This window comes from Dendropsophus ebraccatus, chromosome 9 (assembly GCF_027789765.1).
Source record: "Dendropsophus ebraccatus isolate aDenEbr1 chromosome 9, aDenEbr1.pat, whole genome shotgun sequence".
Lineage (NCBI taxonomy): Eukaryota > Metazoa > Chordata > Amphibia > Anura > Hylidae > Dendropsophus > Dendropsophus ebraccatus.
The window spans coordinates 67,583,448-67,603,255 of record NC_091462.1 but is presented as its reverse complement, the minus strand read 5'-3'; the positions used below and the strand labels follow the sequence as shown (position 1 = coordinate 67,603,255).

The 19,808-nt window shown below is 46.5% G+C and overlaps 1 protein-coding gene across 3 annotated transcripts in view; it reads left to right on the top strand.

Moving 5' to 3' along the window:
• The window catches only part of STAT1 (signal transducer and activator of transcription 1), a 997,040-nt gene that overhangs the window by 562,780 nt on the left and 414,452 nt on the right, over positions 1 to 19,808 (top strand). For all 3 annotated transcript variants that reach the window (XM_069983571.1, XM_069983569.1, XM_069983570.1), the window contains exon 19: positions 11,111 to 11,205. In XM_069983571.1, coding sequence (XP_069839672.1) covers positions 11,111 to 11,205 — 95 coding nt within the window. The remainder of the gene's footprint in view (positions 1 to 11,110; positions 11,206 to 19,808) is intronic.

The window sequence follows — 19,808 nt, the reverse complement described above, 5'->3', positions numbered from 1 at the left end:
TTAATATTTTTATTAATGATCTTGTAGAGGGGCTACAGAGTAGAATCTCCATTTTTGCAGATGATACTAAACTGGGTAAAGTAATCAGTACAGAGGAGGATAATATCATATTACAGAGGGATTTGGAGAAGCTAGAGGCTTGGGCGGAGAAATGGCAAATTAAGTTTAATGTGGATAAATGTAAGGTTATGCATTTGGGCCATAGAAACAATAAGTACAGTTATGTGCTAAATAATAAAACACTGGGTAAAACTACTTCCGAAAAGGACCTGGGGGTATTGGTGGACAGTATACTCAACTTTAGTGATCAGTGCCAGGCAGCAGCTGCCAAGGCTAATAAAATAATGGGGTGCATCAAAAGAGGTATAGATGCTAAAGATGAGAACATAGTTTTGCCTCTTTATAAATCACTAGTCAGACCACATATGGAATACTGTGTACAGTTTTGGGCACCGGTATATAAGAAGGACACAGCTGAACTAGAGCGGGTGCAGAGGAGGGCAACAAAGGTCATTAAGGGAATGGGTGGGTTACAGTACCAGGACAGGTTCTCATGCTTGGGGTTATTTACGCTAGAAAAAAGACGTCTTAGGGGCGATCTGATCACAATGTACAAATATATGAATGGACAGTACAGAGATTTTTGTAGTGGTCTTTTTACTCCTAGGTCTGTAACAATGACAAGGGGGCATCCTCTACGTCTAGAGGAAAGAAGATTTAATCATCAGCATCGACATGGGTTCTTTACTGTACGAGCGGTAAGACTGTGGAACTCTCTGCCACATGATGTTGTCATGGCTGATTCATTAAATAAGTTCAAGGGAGGCCTGGATGCTTTTCTTGAACAATATAATATTACAAGTTATGGGCATTAGATTTCTGGTGATACATTGATCCGGGGATTGTTCTGGTTGCCATTGCAGTCGGGGGAGGGGGGGGGGGGGGGAGTTTCTCCCTGTGGTGGGGCGTTTGTCTTCTGCCCCATAGGGGTTTTTCGCCTTCCTGGATCAACACAGTAGGATTTTCCTAGGTTGAACCTGATGGACTCTTGTCTTCTTTCAACCTTATTTACTATGTTACTATGTTACTAGACCTGACCAATACCGCCATACTGTGACTGGATAACACTGCTATACCAGACCTGACCAATACCACCATACCGTAACTGGATAACACTGTCATAACACACCTGACCAATACCACCATACTATGACTGGAAAAAACTTCTATATTAGACCTGACCAATACCGCCGTACTGTAACTGGATAACACTGTCATACCACACCTAACCAATACCGCCATACTGTGACTGGATAACACTGCCATACCAGACCTGACCAATACCGCCATACTATGACTGGATAACACTGCCATACCAGACCTGACCAATACTGCCATACTGTGACTGGATAACACTGCCATACCAGACCTGACCAATACCGCTATACTATGACTGGATAACACCGCCATACCAGACCTGACCAATACCGCCACACTGTGACTGGAGAACACCGCCACACCAGACCTGACCAATACCGCCATACTGTGACTGAATAACACTGCCATACCAGACCTGACCAATACCACCATACTGTGACTGGATAACACTGCTATACCAGACCTGACCAATACCGCCATACCCCCCTTGAAAAGACACCAGATTTTCTGGCAAGTCTGAACGGGAGGGTACTTCCCCTCTGCAAGGTGCTACCCTACGCACCAGACCATGGGTGCCCAATGGTAAATACAACCCTGCAGGTATAAAGGACACTACAGGTATACAGGACCCCAAAACTATACACTACAGGTGCACGGGACCTCCACCAACTATATACTACAGGTATACAGGACCCCAAACTATACACTACAGGTATACAGGACCCCAAAACTATACACTACAGGTATACAGGAACTCCACCAACTATATACTACAGGTATATAGGACCCCAAACTATACACTACAGGTATCCTAGGCAGTAAAATCCACAGGGCATTTTTATTCTGTTGACCAAATGGCATTCAGTACTAGGGTGCTGGCCGGACATACGCAGTTCTGCGCTGAACTGGGTATTTGCACATGAAGAAGGAGGAGCTTATCCTCCGAAACGTCCGCAGGCCAACAGGTGGACGGTGGGTGAATGATATAGCCTCGTGAGCATTGTTTGTACCAGCACCTTGAATAATAAAAAAAAAAATGGATCTATGATCAGATCTCGGGGATTCATTTTTCTAAAGAGTCCAGGGATACAAAGGACGGCCGTCCGGAGGGGCTGAGGTACAGGTGTATACACACCAAGCTTTTCTCACTATTATTCTTGTTACGTGTATGAATGGGACGGAGTGGAAGTCCCTAAGAGAGAAGTGAGTTGCAATCTATATAGTGCCGTTTTTGCTGTTTTCTATACGGAGTGGTTTTTTATATCACAGTTGAAGTACAGCAGCCTCTGTGATATATACCCCATAGACAGCCTTATTCCACGCGTGACTGCATAAGAGGCGTGAAATAATTTGCACACAGAAGAGCCCCATCGGGATTAGCGGTGCAAGATTTCACTACTCTCATGATATCCACAAAATACCTCAAGAACAGTTAGTACCCGCTCACAAAGCGGTGAGTAGTGTTCCTTGGCACGGGTGCCAGTACTGCACGGGGTCGGTGACACTTTGGGGCAGGCTAGAATCAAGGTAGGCAGTGACCTGGTGGCTGAGCTCATGCTGGTCCACGCCATGAGTCCAGTGCTGTGTCCTTTCTTCACCAGCTGGCTGCATGCAATCGCTCATGAGGGCTTGCAGGCTGTAGCGACTTCTGACGCCTCCACTAGTGGTGGTGGGAGTGGAGCGCACTGGTTCTCCCCCAGAGGATGTTGTCTGGGAACCTGGCTGGTCTCGCAGGTAAGTTGAGACCAACTGACTGGTGAGCATGTCCCTGTAGTACACCAGTTTAGCCTCCCTCTGTGATGGCTGTAAGAATTCTGCCATTTTGGGGCGGAAGCGAGGGTCCAACAGGGTGGCCAGCCAGTATTGGTCCCTCTGGCGGATGTCCACAATCCGGCTATCATTGCGCAGACACTCCCGCAGACACCTTGCCATCTGCACCAAGGACAATGACCGCCTCTCCACTGTCCTCGGTATAGTTCCAGGGTCTGCTGGGGTCTTCCTGCTCTTCTTCTACCCCCTCATCCTCTATCTCCTCCTGTGATGGAGAGGCAGAGTGGCGGTGTGTGGAATGGCTGGGGGTAGACCTCTTCCTCCTCCTCAACCTCCATTTGCACTTCATCCAGCCTTGGAATCCTCGCTGATGATGTTGGTCAGCGCACTTTCCAGAACATGGAGGAGTGGGATGATGTCGTTGATCCCATAGTCCTGTCTGCTCACAAAGAGAGCCGCGTCTTCAAAAGGGATCAACAATTGGCAGACTTCCCGCATTAACTTCCAGTGTGTCACTTGGAACTCGCAATTTGACGTGAAGGTGCCTGATTGCCCCATGAGGTAGTCTGTTACGGCTGACCTTTGTTCGTACACAGGGCCGCCGATAGGGCAGTACAACTGGTACTGCCGTATGGTGCCCGGACCCTAAGAGACATGGGGGGGAGGCCCGCCGGCCGCCGCCCCCTGTCCGCTACGCTAGGGGGGCCGCACGGCCCCCCTTGCCAACTGTTTTTGAGCATCCCGAGAAGCTGCGGCCGCGCAGCTTCTCGGGATACACTGATCGCTTTGATGTTCCGCCCGCACATTGAGCGGGCGGAACATTAAAGCGATCAGAATACAGGAGCAGGACCTGTCAGTGTCCTACTCCTGTATTCCCTCCCATAGGCTGCCGGCACTTCATACCAGCAGCCTATGGGAGGCCGGGCCGTGACCTCTCCGGCAGGCGTGATCATGTGACGTCATCACGCCTGCCGGAAGTCCCGTCCCTGCGGCTCGCAAGATGGAGCCCGAAGAGGAGAAAGAGCTGCTGCCTGCACAGCCCGGATTAGGTGAGTAGGATGTTTGTTTTTTTAGGGGCACCTCTGAGGGCATTATTAGCTCATGGGGGGAACCTCTGGGGGCATTATTAGTATATGGGGTCACCTCTGGGGGCATTATTAGTTCAAGGGGGGCACCTCTGGGGGCATTATTAGTATATGGGGGTACCTCTGGGGGCATTATTAGTTCATGGGGGCACCTCTGGGGGCATTATTAGTATATGGGGGCACCTCTGGGGGCATTATTAGTTCATGGGGGCACCTCTGGGGGCATTATTAACTCATGGGGGCATCTCTGGGGGCATTATTAGTGTATGGGGGTACCTCTAGGAGCATTATTAGTTCATGGGGGCCACCTCTGGGGGCATTATTAGCTCATGGGGGTACCTATGGGGGTATTATTAGTTCTTGGGGGCCACCTCTAGGGGCATTATTAGCTCATGGGGGCCACCTCTGGGGGCATTATTAGCTCATGGGGGCACAGCAGGGAATCCTACATACAGGGGGCACAGCAGGGGATCCTACATACAGGGGGCATCCCACATTCCTACTCGCTTTACTGCACATAACACCAAACAGCGCAGTTACTATGGGAGCCGACAGGAGGGAGAAAGGGAAGGAAGTTGCTAGAAATGTGCAGAGCCTAAATTGTTTGTCTCGCAGGTTCTGAAAAGATGAAACATATCTGGAAGAAATCATTATGGCGGACTGGGCCGGATGGAGAGGAAAAGGGAAAGTGACGCCTCAGATCAAAGAAGACGTCACCTGTAAGTCACTGTATGACACTTTTCTTATTTTGTAGAACATCATTTAGTAGGGGTGCCCCGAGGTGACAGCTACTACATTATCTGTACTCAGAGATATCACTGTGTTATCTGTGGTGTTACATAGGACTGCAGGTGACTACTACATTATCTGTACTCAGAGATATCACTGTTATCAGTGGTGTTACATAGGACTGCAGGTGACATCTACATTATCTGTACTCAGAGGGATATCACTGTGTTATCTGTGGTGTTACATAGGACTGCAGGTGACTACTACATTATCTGTACTCAGAGATATCACTGTGTTATCTGTGCTGTTACATAGGACTGCAGGTGAAATCTTCTACATTATCTGTACTCAGAGATACCACTGTGTTATGTGGTGTTACATAGGACTGCAGGTGATATCAGGTGATTTCTCCAGGTTGCAGAAGTTCAAACTTCATCGTGCCCTGGTGTGCTGGTGTCTGTATACATGTGTGCTGGTGTCTGTATGTGTGTATACATGTGTGCTGGTTTCTGTATACATGTGTGCTGGTGTCTGTGTGTGAGATCAATTCTAGAGAACTGGCTCATATATCCCATTTTCCCCAGTGGCTTAAAATGTAACCTCTGTTATACAGTTATAAAATTGTAGAACCTAAATGTGAACAAGATGCAATTCAAATAGACACTTACTTGTATAGCTGTCTCTTGTGCTCTGTATGCAGTGCATTATATTCACCCCCTGCAACGTACAATTTATAGCGTGTCTACAAGCCCAGCGGGGCTCATTATGATGGAGACTAAAACTTATACAAGAGTGGGGTAGGGGTTCCCCTGTATTCAGAATACTGTTGAGTGCTAGGCAATGCCCCGTCTGGGATTCTTGAATTTCGAGGGTCTATGCAGAGCAGGATAAAGACTCCTCTGCTGCACAAACAGGATCTCCTAGAAAGCGTTCTCACCGCCATGTATTCGCTATCACTGGCTTGGGTGAGCTAAACTAGTCTGCCTGGGGGGTGTGTGATTTGTATATGCTCACTAACATGGAACAGCCTCATTATATTAGCCTTATCAACATATTCTATGTTAGTGAGCATACCGGGGGGGGGGGGGGGGGGGGGGGGGGAGGGGGTATTGGTGAACATATACAAATAACACAGCCCCCCAGACCCTCGAAATTCAATAACCCCAAACGGGGCATTGCCTAGTACTCAACAGCATTCTAATTACAGGGGAACCCCTACCCCACTCTTGTATAAGTTCTAGTCTCCATCATAATGAGCCCCGCTGGGCTTGTAGACACGCTATAAATTGTACGTTGCAGGGGTGAATATAATGCACTGCATACAGAGCACAAGAGGCAGCTATACAAGTAAGTGTCTGTATGGTGACATTTAAATTGCACCTTGTTCACATTTAGTTTCTACAATTTTATAACTGTATAACAGAGGTTACATTTTAAGCCACTGGGAAAAATGGGGTATATGAGCCAGTTCTCTAGAATTGATCTGAACCAAATTATACCTCCCAGCAAGGAGTGGGTCGAACACACTTTTTTTTTTTTTTTTTTTTATTAATATGGGGGGCCCAGACACTTTGGTTGTATGGGGCCCCGAAATTCCTGATGGCGGCCCTGTTCGTACAGGCGGTCGAGCATATGGAGGGCAGAATTCCAGCGGGTTGGCACGTCGCAGATTAGCCGATGTTGGGGAATACCGCGCTGTCTCTGGATTCTTAGCAGGGTGTTCCTTGCAGCGTAGGAGTGGCTGAAATGTTTGCACACTCTATGTGACATCCTCAGAAGGTCATGTAGTGCATTAAATGATCGGAGAAACCTCTGAACACATGTGCCATACAAGGTGTATGAGTCAGCCCTCCCCGCTGAACTGCAGAGACAATGTTCCTCCCATTGTCCGCTACGACACTTCCCACCTTTAGTCGACGTGGGGTCAGCCATTCAGCTATCTCCTCCCTGATGGTCCTGAGGAGCTCCTGCCCACTGTGGCTTCGTTCACCCAGGCTAACCAAATGGAGGACAGCCTGAGAGCGCCGGGCCTGACATCGGTGGTAAGACACCGGGGCGGGTTGGACTGCAGTGGTGGTGGAGGCAGAACTTGTGCTACCCACTGCTGGCCCCCTAAAGCACCGCGGAGGTGACAGTGGCAAGAATGGGCCGACTTCATGATGGTCTCCTGGGAGGATGTTGACCCAATGGGCAGTTGTTGCTGGTTGTTCACTGCCACCGCTGCCTGAGGGTCCCCTCTCAGGACCAAGGCTTGGAGATAATGGACTCTGCCTGGTAGGTTGTCTTCTACCCCTCCCTCTTGTGCCTCGTTTCCTTGCACCAGTGAGATGTTGCTGTCTCGGTAGCACCTCAATTTCCTCCCCTAATGACGCTGAGGATAATGGTGCTTGGGGGCGCCACGTTCGATCAGCGACATCATCATCACCACCACTGCTACTGTCCTCCAGTGGCTGGGACAGGATCTCAGGTGCCCCTCCCTGGCTTACAGCCAACACCACCTCTGCAGTCTCAGCACGTTCCACCTGCTGACTTTGGGGGACTACTACTACCTCCTCCTCCTCATCATCACTAAAAAGTGGTAGAGAATCCAAAGGCAGATCAAGATTTGCCAACAGTTCCAGAGGAGAGTGGCATAGTAATAACAGGGGATGGGGCAGAGTACTCTCGCTGACTGTCCCATGTAAGGGTGGTGTCGGATGATCCAGCCGACCTCGTTTGGGAGCTTTGGGCAGTGGAAGTGGAGGATTGGGTAAGCCAATCTAGAACCACTGGCTGTGTGGTTCTGACAGAACCACTGGGTGTCTGGGGTAGCTGCACACTGCTGCCACGCCTGGTGCCCCGGCTGCCACTGGGCCTGGTGCTACCACTTCTCCTAGCCTCACCGCCTGTTGCAGTCCTTGCCTGTGGAGTGCTGGATGTAGGACGCTTGGACATGGTTCTTTTGTTGGGGGGAAATGAAAGAAGCTACTGGCCGCAAGGCACAAACTTTCAGTGACAATCTTGTGGGTGGGCGGCACCCAGCAAATTAGTAATGTACAGGTTATCACAAACAAACAACCTTTTTTTTTTTTTACTTTTTTAGTTAGTTTATTTTTTTAAATTTTTACTTTTTTGAGGGTTTTTTTTGTACTTTTTTTTAAACTTTTTTTAATGAACTTTTTTAAGAACTTTTGTGGTTGCAGGCAGCTATACAGGGTTGACAGCACCCAGCAAAGCAGTGATGTAAAGGTTATCACAAACAAACAAACAAACTTTTTTTATTACTTTTTTTTTTTGGGGGGGGGGGGGGGGGTTACAACTTTTTGGGTTGCAGCTATTAGGGGTTGACAGCACACAGCAAAGAAGCAATGTACAGGTTATCACAAACGAACAAACAAACAACCTTTTTTTTTTTTTACGTTTTTTAGGGTTTTTTTTTTAACAAGTTTGTGGGTTGCAGCTATACGGGGTTGACAGCACCCAGCAAAGCAGCAATGTACAGGGTATCACAAACAAACAAACTTTTTTTTTTTTTTTTAAGTTTTTTAGGGGGTTTTTAAGTTTTTTTTTTTTTTTTTTAAATAAACTTTTTTGGTTGCAGCTATACGGGGTTGACGGCACCCACCACAGCAGCAACAACTAGCGTCTCCTCTCAGTCACAGAACGGTAGTTGTTTCTGACTCTTCTCACTTTTCTCTGTCTTTTTTTTTTTTATCTCCCTATCTCTGCCTTGATATCACAGGTTTTTTACTTCCTATCTCTGCCTATCTCTACCTCCCTGTAGCTATCTACTTGTTGCCTATCTATCTATGTGCTTTCCCTCCCTAACTAGCACGGAGCTCCTCTCTCTCTGCAGTCTAGACACACAATGAGAAAGAGCATGGACGCTCAGGCACTTCTGTTCCTGTAGTGACGTCACACACATTGATATTCACATAAAAACAGGATAAAAGGGATTATAGGAGTAGTAATTCCTTATATCCTCTTCCATTCTGTGAAAACAATACAGTTTTGCAACGTCGTTGCGATTTTAGCGAACTTCGTAACAAACTTTTTGAAAGTTTGGTTTGGTACCGAACCGAACTTTTTGCAAAGTTCGTAACGAATCTGGTTTGTAACGGTTCGGTTCGCTCATCCCTACTTATAATGTCTCTAATACAAGGAAATGTATAGAACAGTCATGTAAACAATGCAGTAGTGATATAATACCTGTGTAAAAAGTGCTGTAGTGCATGTAAACAGTGTGACATACAGCCATGTGAAACTCAAAGTGGGAGGAAATATTACAAATATCATAAATGTAAACCAATGTGATACTGCTTTGCAGTGATATTCTACTATATAAGGCTATGTTCACACTACGTATTAGACCGGCCGTTCCATGACCCCGGCCGGGTCACGGAACAGCCGGTCTCTGGCCGGATCATCTCGGTTGTACTTAAGTATCGGCCGGATGATCTTTCGGCCGCAGAGCTCTGATGCGGGCGCATTAGCGCGCGCCCGCATCAGAGCTTGCCATAGCCCACAGTGAAGCAAGCGGCCGGAGCCGCTTGCTTCACTGTGTGAACTGACAGGTCTTCACTGAATTCCGGCCGCAGAAAACTGACATGTCAGTTGTTTGCGGCGGCGTATGGGATCCCGGCCGGAGCGCACACAATGTATGTACGCTCCGGCTGGGATCCCATAGAACAACAGGCGTTGTTCCACCGTGGTAAAAGTACGGCCGTTGTTGCCATCAGCAACAACTGCCGTACTTTTACGTAGTGTGAACATAGCCTAATGTTGTAAACAAGTGTAAAAACTATTACATACAGTAAGTAGCGGTGCATTGCACACTGCTTCTCACTGCAGGAGTGGGGAATTCCAGCTGCGAAATAAATAAATAAATAACAAAAGACTTAAAACTGAAAATGTTGGTCCCCTCAAAAATAATCTGGGTGCAATGATGGAAGGGGAAGAGAAAAAGGCCAATCTACTAAGTACATTCTTCTGTACTGTATTCACAGAGGAGAATCCCATAACAGACTACATGACTAGGAATAATGTAAATCCTCCCATAAATCCTCTCAGCTGCATAACACAACAAAAAAGTGGGGTGACGCCTTAAAAACATTAAAATCCATAAGTCACTGGGCAGTTATTGTCCTACAAAACAACTTATAAACTTGCAGCCCATGCCAAACGGGAATATCTGTGCCCAAACTTTGCACCACCCCTCCGTCCCTCCTCCCCACCCTCTTTATCATTAGGAATGCCACTAGAACATTTTCTTTATGCTGAACATTGCTTAACGATCCAGCCCATGTGCCGGGCTGACATGCTGACCTCTGATTCTACTTCCATTATTCGGCCTTTATTTTGGTTGTTCAATAACTGGGTGAGCTGAACTGCTTGATTGCCTTATCTTCTACTGTGGAACTCTCTGCCACATGAGGTTGTTATGGCTGATTCATTAAATAAGTTCAAGGGAGGCATTGATGCTTTTCTTGGAAAATATAATATTACAAGTTATGGGTATTAGATTTCTGGTGATACGTTGATCCAGGGATTATTCTGATTGCCATTGGAGTCAGGAAGGAATTTTCTCCCTGTGATGGGGCATTATCATCTGCCTCATAGGGCTTTTTTTGCCTTCCCCTGGATAAGCATAGTAGAGTTTCCCTAGATTGAACCTGATGGACTCTTGTTTTCTTTAAACCTTATTAACTACTGTATGTTACTATGTTACTATGAACAGGGTTTCCCAGTCTAGAGCAGAAGACTTCAGTACCGCTGCTGCTGAGCCAGCTCAGTTTGCCAGTTAGGCAGGGGTTAAGTTGTGATGCTTTGCTCACAATCACCTTTTAACCCCTCCTAAGAGGAGCAGAACACCAACATGATGGGTGTTGTGCTTCTCTTTACAAAGTATTTACTTACTCTGCTGGGTTCAATCTGTGTTTTTATGTTTTTCATTAGAGGCTGCTGTGCGCACGAATGCCACAGGGGTCTGTTCTTTTTAATATGTTTCTACTTGACATACAGTAGGTGAAGTGAGAAGGTTTGTCTGCTTGCCAATGACACAAAAGAGCGCAATAGAGTAGATATATGTAGCTTAACAAAAAAAGGGCACCATTCAAAAGTGTAAGTTGTCCTACAAAAAAAGACTGTCATGTGTCTCCATTTGCTATAAAATAAAGCATTTATGGCTCCTAGAATGAGAGGCAGAAAATAACAGATGCATAGAAAGGAAAATCACCTCACTGAGGATTCAAAGTTGCCAATTTAACTAATGCAGTAATGCTTTTTTAAATTGTTTACAATCCATTTAAATACTTTGAAAAAGTACATGTTTAAAATATTTTATTGTAGTAATTTTAATGTATTTGTTTAATTTATCTGTTTTTCCTTAGGAGAATTTAAATGACAAGAACTTTCCATTTTGGCTTTGGATTGAAGGCATCTTAGAGCTAATTAAAAAACATCTGCTTTGTCTTTGGAATGATGGGTAAGTATTAAAACATTTGATTGTAAAGTTGCTTGTAGGACAAAACTGTGGATAGTCATTGTCAGTGTCGGACTGGGGTAACTGGGGCCCACTAGAGGAAATGATTTTTGGGGCCCACCAATAAAGAACCAGTGAGACATGATCTGCTGAAGCGGTCCTTTCCTGTATTCATCTTAACTGCGATAAATCCCTTGTGAATAACATTTTCAATTGAACTAAAACTCTCAGAACCCCCTTTGTTTATCAAGCTTTTAGGGTATGCTGGTAGTTGTAGCTTCTGAGTGGACAACACTTCAATAAATCACTGTGTGTAAAGGCTCCTGTACCTGCAATCTGTGGGTCACAACCATCAGCCCTGAAGGTCCAGCAATACATCTCTACATTGACAGTTATCAGAGGATCGTCTCTTTACATTACTACAACTCCCAGCATATTCTGATGTCTGCAGCCTGTCGGTAAATGCTGGGAGTTGTAGTGGCTGCAGCTGTTTTAGTTAGGTCCTAGGTGCATTATACCTTGGATGTGTATAATCTAGGGAAGTGACCCCAGAACAGCACTAAAAGGGGATGGAACAAAACATATACTCCTACCATATTATCACCATACCGTAACACTGTTAGTAACCATATCCAGAAAACCAAGAATAATATTACCAGTGTATAAGAAAAAATAATATCCCCTCACCGTGACCACCACCATTACCGCAACATAGTTACTAAGGTGTCATTCATACATCTGAAGAATTTCGCCCGTACACAGACAGTGTTCTGCGGACTGGATCCCCATCATTTATGATGTCAGGAGCTCATAGGAAATATAAAAGTTTGCACTAGTGCACTGTGCTGATGGCGGGGCTGGGAATGACAGAGGCATTTGGGAGCTGGGGTTGCTGGCAGGGGTGGAACTACCGCAGTAGCAGCCGTAGAAGGGAGGGACGTTGTCCCGGAGGAGCGATCCCCGTTTCTGGTGCCGGCCGCGGTCTGCGTCGTAATGGCGCTGATCCCGGCTCGGCATTTGGTTGCTTCCGGCTGCAGCAGCCGGAAGCAATTGAGTGCCTATCTCTCAATATCTATGCAGCATAGATCTCAATAAGAGATCAGTGTCCCCCTGGGGGACTTCTAGTATAAGGGTACAAACACACACACACACCGTATACGCAGCCTATTTACTGCTGCGATACACAGCAAATATGCAGCAGATTAGATCTAAATAACTGAACACAGCATCAAATCTGCACCACCAAATCTGCTGCAGATCTGCTGCGTATTTGCTGCGTATCTGCTGCGTATACGGTGTGTGTGTTTGTACCCTAAGTGTAAAAGTAAAAAAAAAAAAGTGTTGTTATTAATAAAAAGCCCCCTCCCCTAATAAAAGTGTGAATCACCCCCCTTTTCCCATGTTATAAATAAAAATAAATAAGTAAACATGTTTGGTATCCCCACGTGCATAATTGCCCAAACTATTAATTTATCACATTCCTGATCTCGCACGGTAAACAGCATAAGCGCCAAAAAATACAAAAGTGCAAAATTGCGCATTTTGGGTCACATCAAATCCAGAAAAATTTTAATAAAAAGCGATCAAAAAGTCGCATATGCGCAATCAAGATACCGATAGAAAGAACACGTCATGGTGCAAAAAATGACACCTCACACAGCCCCATAGACCAAAGGATAAAAGCGTTAGAAGCATGGGAATGGAGCAATTTTAAGGAACATATTTTTGTTAACAATGGTTTGAATTTTTTACAAGCCATCACATACAAGAAAAGTTATACATGTTACATATAGTTTTAATCATAATGACTTGACGGATATATACTGTATAACAAGTGAGTTTTACCCCAGGGCGAGTGACGTAAAACAAATACCCCCCAAATAAACAAAATGCATTTTTTTTTCAATTTCACCACACATTGAATTTTTTCCTGCTTTTGCAGTGTCCTTTATGAAAAAAATCAGCCTGTCATTACGAAGTACAATTAGTGGCGCAACAAATAAGGGCTCATGTGGGTTTCTAGGTGAAAAATTGCAAGTGCTATGGCCTTTTGAGCACAAGGAGGAAAAAACGAAAATGCAAAAAACGAAATTGGCCCTGTCCCTAACGGGTTAAAGGACTACAACTCCCAATGTGGTCTGTCTGCTGTCTGTGCCCCCCCCCCCCCCCCCAAAAAAAAAAAAAAAAAAAAAAAAAAAAAGACACAGACAGATCACACTGGGAATTGTAGTCCCACATAGTCTATATAGAAAGCTGCCCTCTGACTGCAGTTCCTGTAGGACTAAAATAACTCTTCCTTATGCATAATAGTCACCCCTTATACAGTGTTAGAATAATTAGAATTGTCCCATTTTTCCAGACTGACTGGATATATATATGCAGTGCCAGACATATATACATATATACAGTGGTTTGCAATAAATTAGAATATCAACAATTTTTTATAGTGCTTGAAAAGCTTCTTCTTCTTCTTCGTCTTCGTCGTCTTCGTCTTCTTCGTCTTCTTTGTCTTCGTCTTCGTCTTCTTCGTCTTCTTCGTCGTCTTCGTCTTCTTTGTCTTCGTCTTCTTTGTCTTCTTTGTCTTCGTCTTCTTTGTCTTCGTCTTCTTTGTCTTCTTTGTCTTCGTCTTCTTTGTCTTCGTCTTCTTTGTCTTCGTCTTCTTTGTCTTCGTCGTCTTCGTCTTCGTCTTCTTTGTCTTCGTCGTCTTCGTCTTCGTCGACTTCGTCTTCTTCGTCTTCGTCTTCTTCGTCTTCTTCGTCTTCTTGAAATTTACGTTTAAAGACCCCAAATTTCCCATAGAAAATAATGGCCCATTGCAAATAATGGCCACACTCTAACCGCTGACAGCCAATCACAGCACATATGCAAATAGCTGAAATATAGCAGCCAATAGGAACTCTAAGGTCTCGTCATGCATTGTATCACACCATCCACAGTCACATGTCCACTATTGGCCAATAGAAGATGTAATATATGGAAGGTCCTTAACGATTTTGTCTCACTGACATGAGGAAGATTGTCATGGTAACCGAGCAATTGTCTTTACCATTATAAGTAGCAGAGGTCAGTCAGTAAAATAGCATAGCTGAGGCAGCCATGTAGCAGGTAGGGGATCCAAGCTGCTCTTAAAGGGAAGGTACCCAAGCCGCTCTTAAAGGAACGGTACCCAAGTCGCTCTTAAAGGGACCCAAGCCGCTCTAAATAGGTCCCTTTAAGAGCGAACTAAGTACCTGTAAGAGCGACCCGGGTCCCTTTAAGAGCGAAATGGGTCCCTTTAAGAGTGATCTGGGTCTCTTTAAAGGAAATATTTCGCTCTTAAAGAGACCCGTTTCTCTCGAACTGGGTCCCTTTAAGAGTGAAATATGTCCCTTTAAGAGCAACTTGGGTCCCTTTAAGAGCGACCTGGGTCCCTATAAGAGCGAAATATGTCCCTTTAAGAGCGACCTTGGTCCCTTTAAGAGCGAAATATGTCCCTTTAACCTCTTAAGGACATATGACGTACCGGTACGTCATATGTCCGCACTTGCACTTCAAAGCGGGGCCGCGCGGCGGCCCCGCTTTGAAGTGCCGCGATCCCGGGTGCCGCGAGTAGCCCGGGACCGCTGCTATTAGCGGGCACGGTCTGATCGCCGTGCCCGCTAATTAGCTAATCGGAGGCAGCTGTCAAAGTTGACAGCTGCCTCCGATTACCGGAGGCAACGTTTCCCTGGGGTCTAGTGGGGGAGATCGCTCCTTCGTCCCGGAGGAGCGATCTCCGTTACTGATGCCGGCCGGGGACGCGTCCAAGATGGCGCCGTCCTCGGCTCGGCACTCGTTCGTTTTCGGCTGCAGCAGCCGAAAGCAAAGGAGTGCCGATCTCATGGATCTCTGCAGCATATCTATGCTGCAGAGATCTCAATGAGAGATCCAAGTGTATATACTAGAAGTCCCCCAGGGGGGCTTCTAGTATATGTGTAAAAAAAATAAATAAAGTGTTGTTAATAGTAAAAAGCCCCCTCCCCTAATAAAAGTCTGAATCACCCCCCTTTTCCCAGGTTTTAAATAAAAGTAAACAAATAAATAAATAAACATGTTTGGTATCGCCGCGTGCGTAATCGCCCGAACTATTAATTAATCACATTCCTGATCTCGTACGGTAAACGGCGTCAGCGCAAAAAAATCCCAAAGTGCAAAATTGCGCATTTTTGGTCGCATCAAATCCAGAAAAAATGTAATAAAAAGCGATCAAAAAGACGTATATGGGCAATCAAGGTACCGATAGAAAGATCACATCATGGCGCAAAAAATGACACCTCGCACAGCCCCATAGACCAAAGGATAAAAGCGCTATAAGCCTGGGAATGGAGCGATTTTAAGGAACGTATATCGGTTAACAACGGTTTGAATTTTTTACAGGCCATCAGATACAATATAAGTTATACATGTTATATATCGTTTTAATCGTAACAACTTGAGGAACATGCATAACAAGTCAGTTTTACCCCCGGGGGCGAATGGCGTAAAAACACATTTCCCCCAAATAAAAGAAATGCGTTTTTTTTTTTCAATTTCACCACACTTTGAATTTTTTTCTGGTTTCGCAGTGTACTTTATGCAAAAATTCAGCCTGTAATTGCAAAGTACAATTAGTGACGCAAAAAATAAGGGGTCATGTGGGTTTCTAGGTGGAAAAATGCAAGTGCTATGACCTTTTAAACACAAGGAGGAAAAACCGAAAACGTAAAAACGAAAATGGGCCACGTCCTTAAAGGGTTAAGGGCAAAATGGGTCCCTTTAAGAGCGAAATATGTCCCTTTAAGAGCGAACTGGGTCCCTTTAAGAGCAACCTGGGTCCCTTTAAGAGAGAAATATGTCCCTTTAAGAGCAAAAATCGGTCCCTTTAAGAGCGAACTTGGTCCCTTTAAGACCAAAATATGTCCCTTTAAGAGAAAAATGGGTCCCTTTAAGAGCAACCTGGGTCCCTTTAAGAGCAAAATATGTCCCTTTAAGAGCGACCTGGGTCCCTTTAAGAGCGACCTGGGTCCCTTTAAGAGGAAAATGGGTCACTTTAAGAGCGAAATATGTCCCTTTAAAAGCAAAATGGGTCCCTTTAAGAGCAAAATGGGTCCTTTTAAGAGCTAAATGTGTCCCTTTAAGAGCAAAATGGGTCCCTTTAAGAGCGAAATATGTCCCTTTAAGAGATAAATCGGTCCCTTTGAGAGCGACCTTGGTCCCTTTAAGAGCAAAATATGTCCCTTTAAGGGCAAAATGGGTCCCTTTAAGAGCAACCTGGGTCCCTTTAAGAGCGAAATATGTCCCTTTAAGAGCAACCTGGGTCCCTTTAAGAGCTAAATGGGTCCCTTTAAGAGCGACCTGGGTCCCTTTAAGAGCAAACTGGGACCCTTTAAGAGCGACTTGGGTCCCTTTATGAGCGAAATGATTCCCTTTAAAGAGCGATCTGGGTCCCTTTAAGAGCGACCTGGGTCCCTTTAAGGGACCCAGGTCGCTCTTAAAGGGATCCAAGTCGCTCCTAAAGGGATCCATGTAGCTCTTAAAGGGACGGGACCCAAGTCACTCTTAAAGGGACCCAAGTCGCTCTTAAAGGTATGGGACCCAAGTCACATTTATAGGGACTGGACCCATGTCGTTCTTAAAGGAATGGGATCCAAGTTTCTCTTAAAGGGAAGTCACTGGTAAAGGTGCGCTCTTTTCAAGCACAATGTATTTTCCTGGAAATGCAAATCTAGTTTTTTTAGTAATTCATTTCAAAAAGTGACCTCATATATTCTATAGAGTCATTACATACAGAGTGAACTTTTTCAAGCGTTTATTTCTGTTAAAGTTGATGATTATGGACTACAGCCAAGAAAAACCCAAAAGTCAGTATTTCAGAAAATTAGATTATATAAAACCAACTGAAAAAAAAAATGTTTTTAACACAGAAATGTCGACCAAATGAAAAGTCTGTACAGTAAATGGCCTTAATACTTGGTCGGAGCACCTTTTGCATGAATGACGACATCAATGCGGCATGCAGGCGTTCAGCTGATGACACTGCAGAGGTGTTATTGAAACCAATGGCGGATTATAATGTGGGCGGTTTGGGCGGCCGCCCGGGGCCCAAGGCTCCGGGGGGGCCCGCGCCGCCCACATTAAGATCTTGCATAGCAGCGCCAGCAGCACATCACTTTCGGGGCCCAATGGGCCCCCGAGTGATGTTCTGCTGTGGCGCGCTGTCGTCGGAGTCCGCCGCGGCACCGCCCCCTCTCTCCTTGCCGTCTTTGCGGTGCCCGTACTTCTCTCCTGGCGGCGTGATGACGTCACATCCTGCGCGCCGCCAAGCAGAGAAGTTCGGGCACCGCGGGGCTGCACTGTGAGCTTCCGGCCTGCTCTCTCTGCCGGAAGCTCACCCTGGCTCCCTGCCGCCCGAATATACCCCCTGCCACCCGGCTGTACCCCTTGCCCCTTAGCTGCTCTCCATGCCGCCCCATCTTCTCCCCCTGCTGCTACCCCCATCATCTTCTCCCCCTGCTGCTACCCCCATCATCTTCTCCCTTTGCTGCTACCCCCATCATCTTCTCCCCCTGCTGCTACCCCCATCATCTTCTCCCCCTGCTGATACCCCCATCATCTTCTCCCCCTGCTGCTACCCCATCATCTTCTCTCCCTGCTGATACCCCCATCATCTTCTCCCCCTGCTGCCACCCCCATCATCTTCTCCCCCTGCTGCTACCCCCATCATCTTCTCCCCCTTCTGCTACCCCCATCATCTTCTCCTCCTGCTGATACCCCCATCATCTTCTCCCCCTTCTGCTACCCCCATCATCTTCTCCCCCTGCTGATACCCCCATCATCTTCTCCCCCTGCTGATACCCCCATCATCTTCTCCCCCTGCTGCCACCCCCATCATCTTCTCCCCCTGCTGATACCCCCATCATCTTCTCCCCCTGCTGCTACCCCCATCATCTTCTCCCCCTGCTGCTACCCCCATCATCTTCTCCCCCTGCTGATACCCCCATTATCTCCCCCTGCTGCCACCCCCATCATCTTCTCCCCCTGCTGCTACCCCCATCATCTCCCCCTGCTGCCACCCCCATCATCTTCTCCCCCTGCTGCCACCCCCATCATCTTCTCCCCCTGCTGCTACCCCCATCATCTCCCCCTGCTGCCACCCCCATCATCTTCTCCCCCTGCTGCCACCCCCATCATCTTCTCCCCCTGCTGATACCCCCATCTTCTTCTCCCCCTGCTGATACCCCCATCATGTTCACCCCCTGCTGCTTCCCTGCCTTCCCAGCTTCCCCCCCCCCTCCCCGGCCTCATTTGCCCCAGCTTCTCCCCCTGTCGCCCCAGCTGCCTCCCTTCCCCAGTCACCCCCAGCTCCCCGCCTGCAGTTGAGTTGGGGCCGGAGAAGTCTTCATGATGCTGCGCCAAATAGAGAGGAAAGGAAAAAGTGAGCGACGGCAATCGGAGAAGACGTCACCTGTGAGTCATTAGTAACTGCACTGTAATCACTTATAGGCTGGGCTCACACACAGTATATTTCAGTCAGTATTGTGGTCCTCATAGCAACCAAAACCAGGAGTGGATAGAAAACACAGAAAGGCTCTGTTCACACAATGTTGTAATTGAGTGGATGGCCGTCATTTAATGGCAAATATTTGCTGTTATTTTAAAACAATGGCTGTTATATTGAAATAATGGACGTTATTTACTGTTATATGACGGCCATCCACTCAATTACAACATTGTGTCAACAGATCCTTTCTGTGTTTTCCATCCACTCCTGGTTTTGGTTGCTATGAGGACCTGACATGAGGACCAAATACTGCCTGAAATATACATAGTGTGAACCCAGCCCTATAGTGTGCAGAGCCTGTGTACCATTGGGGTCTAAATGGGTCAGTGTTTTGTTTGCGGTAGTGTACTGACACAGCCCCGGGGTCACTACAGTACACTAGCGAAAACTTTTAAACTAGAACCCAACTACAACTGCAGGCACTACAACTCCCAGCATATTATGAGGGCTGCAGACTGTCAGTACATGCTGGGAGTTGTAGTGCATGTAGCTGTTGTAGTTTGGTCCTAGGTGCATCATACACTGGATTCTTTGTGGCATATAAGAATACATAGATCTGTGGGGGCTCAGTGCAGGGAAGTGACCCCAGAACATCACTAATAGGGGATAGAACAAAAACATCCCCCCTATCCCCTATTAGTGATGTTCTGGGGTCACTTCTATATACTGATCCCCCTCAGACCTATGTATTCTTATATACCCCACACAGCCTGCTGGGGTGGCTGCGGGGGGGGGGCCAGGTTGGGTGGACAGCCCGGGGCCCAGGGTACATTTAATCCGCCACTGATTGAAACCCAGGTTGCTTTAATAGCAGCCTTCAGCTCGTCTGCATTGTTGGGTCTGGTGTCTTTCATCTTCCTCTTGACAATACTCCGTAAATTCCCTATGTGGTTAAGGTCTGGCGAGTTTGCTGGCCAATCAAGCACAGTGATGCTGGGGTTAGTAAACCAGGTATTGGTACTTTTGGCAGTGTAGGCAGGTGCCAAATCCTGCTGGAAGATGAAAATTCCATTTCCAAAAATCCTTTCAGCACAGGGAAGCATGAAGT